The 8732-nt window shown below is 23.9% G+C and overlaps 1 protein-coding gene across 2 annotated transcripts; it reads right to left on the bottom strand.

The window, feature by feature from the left end:
* Positions 1 to 3383: 3383 nt before the first annotated feature.
* Positions 3384 to 4895, bottom strand: LOC132929343 (pyroglutamyl-peptidase 1). Of its 2 annotated transcripts, XM_060994640.1 has the most exons (3): positions 4512 to 4895; positions 4244 to 4443; positions 3384 to 4177 (listed from the first exon to the last, which is right to left on the bottom strand). In XM_060994640.1, the coding sequence occupies exons 1-3, from the start codon at positions 4713 to 4715 to the stop codon at positions 4018 to 4020; spliced, it is 564 nt and encodes a 187-aa protein (XP_060850623.1). In that variant the 5' UTR covers positions 4716 to 4895; the 3' UTR covers positions 3384 to 4017. The 2 variants fall into 2 exon arrangements, with proteins under 2 accessions (XP_060850623.1, XP_060850622.1); XM_060994639.1 differs by having other exon boundaries at positions 3384 to 4443.
* Positions 4896 to 8732: the final 3837 nt, after the last annotated feature.

Below are 8732 nucleotides of genomic sequence, written 5' to 3'. Positions count from 1 at the left end.
TTGAGTGTCTTTGGCATAATCAAAACTTTAAAAGTATGACAAAAGTTTTTGAAATAGACTATTAATAATATACGGCTGAATTGTTTAGGAAAAAAGTAAAAGTAGTAAGAGTTGAGAAATAATGATATATGATAAATGATAAAAATTCTAAATTAATTTAAGGTTTAGAGCAGAAGTTCCCAAACTTTTTATTGTACGACCCATTTTGGGAATTTTTTAAAATTTGGTGACCCGCAATATCAACGAATGATCTTTTTTTGTTGCTGTTTTGCTTACAACAACAAATTAAAAAAGATGGATTTTATTTAAAAATATAACACAACCCACCAAAAGTATAATCGCGACCCACAGTTTGGTTTAATATGTATCAACCTCTATTTATAAAGATATTTAATAATTTATCCATGTTTAATATTCCATACATGCATGTATAATTTAATTTGTTATAAATAATGCCTTATGTTGAATTATTTTTTGCGAAAAACATCGTGTATTAATCATATTATATTATCAATATAAGGCTAAGGCAGCGGCCAGCGGCAGCTCACCCACGCTGGCTTTGTATGAGAGTAGTTATATTACTTCTTTAGTGTAAATCAATTTTAAGGTGATCAGTGATCACAATGAAAATAAAACTCGTTAACTATTATTGTACTTTACTGACGTAATATACACAAGCAAATAAAGTATATAAACTAGATCAGATTTGTTACAATAAACCACCCTCAAGGTTGATAATTAGTGTGCTTATGTTATTTGTTAGCATTTTATTAAAGACTAGTGACAAATTCAATAAAAAGTTTTAGGTATAGACTGCAATCAGCAATTCATTTAGGTATATATAATTTGAACTTTTACTACATATAACATTTTTATGTTTTTATTCATCCGAAAACAAATCGTAAGGAAATACAACACTTTTAAATATTAGTTATAATAACTATATCAACATGTTGATACATATATTATGCATATACATATTATTATGTCATTACACAGTGTTCACCATAATTTCGTTCAGTGCTTGTGAAGGTATTTTTTACAATATTTTCTAATTTTCTATATTATAATAAGTAATAACATTGATGTCTAGGGTACCTATTTAGTAAGTAGAATAAGTATAATATTACATGATCCTTTCTTGTTCTTGACCCTATTTTCCGCTCTATTTTACATTTGTACTTATAATTGGTAACCAATAACCACGGCAATAAAAGTAAAATTGTTATTGATGGGCATCTGTCCCGAAATTAATTTATTGTTTTCAATTTTACCTACTGATTGTAAAATGGTATAAATTTATAATTATATTAACGACGAAATTCTCGTTATTTTATCAACACTATATTCCCTCCGAACTGCTGATTTAGTGAGTATCTACCTATATAAAATATCAATGTTGATTATGTATAGTATTTATAATCAATGCTTCTATAGTACCTACTACCTATTATTGAAATCTACAGTTCAATTTGAATATACTTTAATCTTATATGGTTGAAATTATGTTATATTTTCTATGTGTGTCGTGTATGTTGTGTGTGAGGGTTTGTGTTTGTGAAAGAAAAATTATATAAATATTCCTAAGTATCAACCTCTGAAGTCTAAAAGAATAATACTTAACTTAATTTATCAGAAATAGCCATAGATTATTAAGTATTTAATAGTATTAAATATTTGAGAAAAAATAAAATATTTATGCACTTAACTACTTATATATTTTGAAGTATAAAGATTATGTATTCAGCTTTAGCAATTACTGTTTTAACTTACATAAATTATTCGTAGTTAAATTTAAATTTACATAGCAATTTAAGCAAACAATACATTTTAATTAGGGTAGATATTTGAGTTTATTTGTGTAATTTTGGTATATTTAAAAAGGCACAAAAGACTAAAATACCTACCTACATTATTTTTATTTTTGTCGTTGTAGTAAAATATCTTAGTACTTGAGCCCCATTTTTACTAAAAAAAAATATTTTTTTTTTTACATAACATTACTGTATTATTAGTTCAATACTAGTAAAGTAGTAATTAAAACTAATGATTATAGTGTAGTTTATCATAGCTAGTAATATATTTGTTCTTCCTTTCTAGCTTTTGGTATCTATATATGTTAATAAAAATCAATATCAAGCTATTTTACTATTTTTAAAAGGCGTTTTTTAGATTCTAAGCGGAGTGATAAATTGATAAATGTATTAAGTTCAGTAATGTGTGTTTTTTGTGTCTTTAAACATTATTCGGTACAGTAAAAATACTTAGATTTTCAAAAATGGGGGGTGGTTTCTGGTTAGGTAATGAATTAGATCTAGTTTTTACTTTGGGGGTCAAAAATAAAAGTAAATTTTATAATCGGGAAAAACAAAATGAAAAATAAGGAATAGCGCAGATTTTTACGAAAATTCAATTTTTTTGTTTTTTTGGTGTAAGTAGTTCATCCTGACACCATAAAAACTAAAAATAAATATTTTTTATAGACATTTTAAGTTCAAATTTGGATGAAATTAGTTATTTAAAGATAAATAACGATGTTAATTATTTTGTTATAATTTAAAAATATTATTCGTGGGTACTTAAAACTTTTATATTATATTATAATATAATATAATATAATATATGAGTTTTAATATACGCAATGGCCTTTTTAATTTCTTTAAGACATTATCATCTATTTATACTATGCATCTATTTTTACTGTTGTACGGTATTTACAGAATGATGTTATAAAGGTTTGAGTTATACAAGTTGATATAATAATATGTATAAATAAATATTATTATAATAATAAATAATATTAACAATATTTTTGGTAAAAATTTTATCAACCTACTGTAATACTAAATGTAAAATAAATGATTTTAGTTACTACATAATTTATCAACAAACATATCATGAAATGTTCTTAGTGTTATAAGTTGACAAGCCATTTCCGCTCAGAATCGTTTTTTTGTATACAATGATATATCATTGAATTCAAATTTAACACACCCATAATAATGACCCACTTACCCAACTTTTTTTTTTGTAAGTTAAAATATAGTGAAATCATTATATTTTTAGAAATATAATATTTATTTATTAGTTAATCCTTATATAGTTTATATTATAGTCGGTTAATAAATTAATATATATAGCCTATATAGGTAACATATAAAACTTTAATTAGATTTCTTAGGATCTTAATACCATCCTCAACTATCATCAAGATAACATTATTTATATATCTTTGTGTTTTATAAAGGTTAAATTAGAATAAAAAATTTAATGGTGCTATTGGTACTAAAATTTAAAGATAAATAATATATAACAATATATAACTATGCCAGCCCCCCCTCATATTATATTATGTTATTATATCATAAACTAAAATAAAATCATCAAGTTAAATCATATATTTATTTAAAAATTTTACAAGTAAATTGGTACATCATTCATTAATCAAATAATAAAATAAAATCTTAACTTTTTAAATTAAACGGTTTTTTCTCATACCTTGTAGTAAGATAAATACTAGTAAGCGCACTCTTAATTGTGATAATAAGTATAAATTAAAATTAAAATTTGTACTCATTAACATCACATAACAATCAATAATCTTACAAATAAATAACTATACAAATAAATTAATCATTTGTAAATATATATATTCTAATGTATACCTACATATTAGATTGATTATTTAAATGCTTATAAATAATTTGATTTATACCACAATATAATAAATTTGTACAACCATTAATTATAAAAAATAATTTTTGTTTGCATATAGTTAAAATTGAAAAAAACCATCAAGATAAAAATATAACAATATAAAATTTAAAGTATAATAACGGAACAGTTATCACTAATTAGATATATAAATATTAAATTACTGAATTGGTATTTTATCAAATCATTCTGTAACTTGATTGTATAAAAATATAACAATATAAAATGTAAAGTATAATAATGGAACAATTATCACAAATTAGATATATAAATATTAAATTACTGATTTGGTATTTTATCAAATCATTCTGTAATTTGTTCTAGTAATTTTTTAATAACATATTTAAGTTTTTCTGCTAGTTTATGAACTGTGTTATCTTGATCCAATTGTGGTACATGAATAAATATAGTTTGATTTTTATTAATACATAGAGATTTAAAATAAATGTATTCGCACAAATACCTGTATAATATACATAATATGAATGAAAATATAGAAAAACTGTAAATGCTCTTGGTCCATAAATACCTTCCAGCATCTCGAGATGTGCAAATATCTAATTCATCAGTGCATTCCATTTTCAAGCCCGTTTCGATTACATTATTAACCAAACACTTATCATCAGGACCATTTCCGTATATATCCATACTACAATAACCATGCCCATTAGCAACTAACTCAACAGTCAATGTTTTAGCCAAGTGTGATACACCCAAATGAACCATTAGCTAAAGTTGATACATTATATACTGAAATTATACCAATTACTAATTATTTTTTGTAGTGTATAACTTACAGCAGGTTCATGTTGGACCCAGAGTGCCGGCACAATCTGATCAACATCTTTGTATGACACGGGAATATTGACTGTGACCAAATTTATATTTAATTCATCAGTAATGCCAGTTTCAGGTAATACTCGAGCAACCTCCCAACTTGCATTTACTTTATAGTCTCGAAAAATTCCAAAACCTGTGACAACTACCGTTTTTGGATTCATAATTTATAAATTAATTTAAAAAGCGATAATAATAATTATATTAAATAATATTGAAATACGTCTTAAATTTTTATTTTACCAAAAAGTATTTAGTAAGTAATTAGTATCAACAGCTGATATGATTATCCTAATAAATTATTAAATTATTTAATTAAAATATCATTTATGATTTATTAATATTTTTTTATTCATTGACGATAATGATAATATATTATCAATATTTATTTAACTTGATAAGAAGTTGATAACATTATTGATTCAAGGAGAATATAAACACGAGCCCTTACATTTTAAAAACAGTGACCTCGTCGTATTATTTTACAATAGATCAATATAGAGTGTGGACTTAAGAACCCTAAAAAAGTAAAAAAATGTAGGCTATCTCCGAATATGAGATGATAAATGGTGAGTGGAAAAATTCACACTTGATGCTATTTTTTTACCATTTTTCGATAGTGTAGTTATCTCGATTTTATTCTTACACTTAATGAAATCAGAAATTATGAATATACCTTTATTGAGAAACCATTAAAAATTAGATATAGAAACTATAACAGTGATATTAGTGACATTATTGGTACTGGACAATAGATATACGGGATATTCAAATTTAAAATGTTTGAAAAGGTTTTTATTGGTATCCCAAATTCGCCAAAAGATTAATAATAAAAAGAGTTCGGTATTAAATGTGTGTTTATAGTGTTTTTTATAACATAAAATTAAATATAACTTAAAAATATTTTTATATCTTTTAAAAGATTATATAGGTGTTTTAATAATGTTTTAAAGAGTTACATTTTAGCAATCTTTATAATAAGCCAACACGGTTTTTAAATAATAATTTTTTTATTTGTTCGTAAATATGAATTGCTAATACGTTGGAATTTATACTTTTTAATTAAGCAATTAAGGAATTATTGGAATGGATTGATGGAGGTAAAAAATATATATATAAAACATATTTATACAATATTTATACATATTTATTTATATAATTATAGGTAGAAACCAATACCATACAATTATACAAATAAATCGGAATGAAGCGATACGTAAACAGTGTATACAATGGCTACAGTGCTACAGTTATATGTACCTTTGAACCTACGTGAGTTATGAGTACCTATGAGTATATGCATGCATGACGTATAAGTAGACATAAACACACACACACACACACACACATATATATATATATTTATATTATTTATAAAGAAACAATGTATATTATATAATTTATAAGGGTGCAGTCAGCAGTCATGACTTTGTGAGATAAAGTTATAATTTTATCTTATAGCATAGATATAGTTGTAAATTCATATTGATTATTGTGAAATATCTATTCAAATATGTATTCGAAAATATCACAAAGACAAATGGCCTAACTGTATAAGGGCATAAGGCATTTCATATTTTTAGATTCTGAGCGAATTCTACAGTATTATGTACGAATTACAAAGTCTTTATTTTATTTTAATAATTAATATATACATATAATGTGAAATATTTTGGGTTGAATTCGGAATTTTAAATGTTATGAAAATGTCTTTGTTTTGTGAGTTGAGTGAAACAAACCAACAGATTTCACACACTGCAGACTATACTGCTGTTACATTTTTTTTTCAATATACAATACACATGTAATAAGTACCTATATAATCTATTATTATTTTGTTGATTTATGAACAATCGATGTTAATATTTTAGTATCTATTAAGCATTATAAATCGTATAAGAAGTACCTACTATTTTTTAATAATTTATAACAATTTATTTTACAATTATTATTTATATTACTTAAAAAGTGTATGAATAGTATTCATTGAATTTATAAATAATCGTCGTTATTGTTGGAAATTGCAATTCAAATAATTAATAAACATCAACAACGTTTAATAAGTGACTAATTAATTTTATTGAAACGAAGTACACTGTAGGCACTTTATCCTCACCAGTAAGTGTAATGTTGTCTCGATCCATTGTTGCAAAGTTACGAGGGAAGAGTCCTAATCAACGTCAACATTAAATGTATCTTAATAAGCTCTTTTAAATTAATTGGTGGAGGCAACCGGATGTAATTGATAATAGGATAATTTTATCATAGAAAATGTAAATAATAACTTTAATACTTTATATAGTGTATGATCTCATAAACAAAATATCTGTAAGCATTAGTTGAATAATATAGTATACTAGTATACAATACTATGTTCAAATATATAGGTGTCTGGATATTTCTTACAATAAGTATATATTTAAATATTTTACTTATTATATTAAAATTTAAAACATAATTTTGTAATAATTCGTCTAATCTCGCGACTTAAAACAAAGTACATACCCTACACCCGGTTAAAATATAATGGATATCGAAAATAAACAATATCATTCAATCTATACAGGCCGTAATCCATATAAATGTATAATATCGAAAGTGATCGATCAAAACGTCTATTATTTCACTATTAGCTTTTCCTTTAATACTGTCGCGTTCTAAAGGGAAACTATTGGATTATTAGGGTCTAATGAAGTGTGTCAATTATTGGGTATATATATTTTCATTTTACCGTGTTATATACTAATATGTATATCTAACGACTTACTAGATCTGTCAGACCTCACGCCTGGTTAATCGAGATCCAAATATATATAATGTATGTTTATTAATTATTTGAGCAAGTAAATATTTCTACATTAAAATGACATTTTTCTGAACTGTTGACCGAAAAGAATATTTAGATTCTAATAAGCGGAGTGATCAATGCATTGATTTTACAATGATGTGTTTTTTCTGGCTTTTTTGATTTGTAAAAATGCTTTAGATTTTAACTTTAAAGATGGTTTTTCGTAAATCCATAGTTGTTTTCAAAAGAACTAGGAAAAAAAAAATTGGAATTTTCATACAAAACTGGTATTTAAAAATATCGATTTTGTTTTTTAATGTTATTCAAACTTGAAATTTTTACTATATATTTATATCATTATTTATATTTGTATTTTTACACATGATGTAAGTTTCAAAACATTTGTTTCTTTTTGAGTTATATAATAATATAATATATTGTCATATGGTATTTTTCATTTTTCTCCATTCACCAAAAAAAATAAAAATAAAGTCACAACATTTTTTTATAAGCGTTTATAGTAAGAATCTTGACGAAATTCATCAAAATTGCGAAAATTTGTAATTTTTTGTAGTTAAAAATATATGCACACTATAGACGTTCATTTTTATGAAAGTCATTATGTTTTTTATTGCTTTGTTTTTCAAACTTGTTAATTTTAGTTTGGTGTATAAGAATTTTAAAATTCATGAGCTCATGCCATAAGATGAAATGCAATAAAAAAACAAGAATATATAATTACATAAAATCTTTCAATAATAAAAATTTAAATAAAAATAATATTTAAAATTTAAATTTTAAATGTATTTCAATACATAATTTAAAAACTTGTTGATACAGTATTTATTAATTACATTCAATTTAAATTTAAAACAATTACATGCTGCGTTACATTAATTTATAAATTGTGATTACTAATATAGGTATAATAGATGTGAATAACAGTAAGTTATTACTTATTATTAGCAGTATTGCAAGTTTTGATTTTATATTCGAATATTCATAAGATAATAATGCATAATTATACCAAAGTTGGCATTGCATGTGAAATACTATTATGTTTCGCAAAACAATTTTGTATAACTCGTCGATTTATGAAATATTTTCAAAATAAAGTTTATAAAAGGAAATAAAATAATTTTTAGTTTTTACTCTAGGTATATTTTTAAGTTATATTATATTACTAGTTTACCAGTTAAAGTTACCTTACTCTACCAGTTCACTTTATGAAAAATGGGGTAGTTTTTACTTTAAAATTATTGAAAAATGTTATAGTGAAGAATTGTTTAGATTTTCAACTTATAAAGACAGTTGGCTCACTTTGTGCGCGTGAATTTTTACTCAAGTTTCTAAGTTTTTTTTACAAACTCGAAAGTGGCATTTGCAGGCAATT

Source organism: Rhopalosiphum padi, chromosome 4 (assembly GCF_020882245.1).
Source record: "Rhopalosiphum padi isolate XX-2018 chromosome 4, ASM2088224v1, whole genome shotgun sequence".
Lineage (NCBI taxonomy): Eukaryota > Metazoa > Arthropoda > Insecta > Hemiptera > Aphididae > Rhopalosiphum > Rhopalosiphum padi.
The sequence above is the reverse complement of the archived record's forward strand: the minus strand, read 5'-3'. Positions and strand labels throughout refer to the sequence as shown.

Bases quoted from the DNA above. Each gene is read 5' to 3' on its own strand.
- LOC132929343 (XM_060994639.1), bottom strand. From the start codon at position 4,715: ATGAATCCAAAAACGGTAGTTGTCACAGGTTTTGGAATTTTTCGAGAC. The intron at 4,444-4,511 runs GTAAGTTATACA...TATCAACTTTAG, and splicing joins GGGTCCAACATGAACCTGCT to CTAATGGTTCATTTGGGTGT.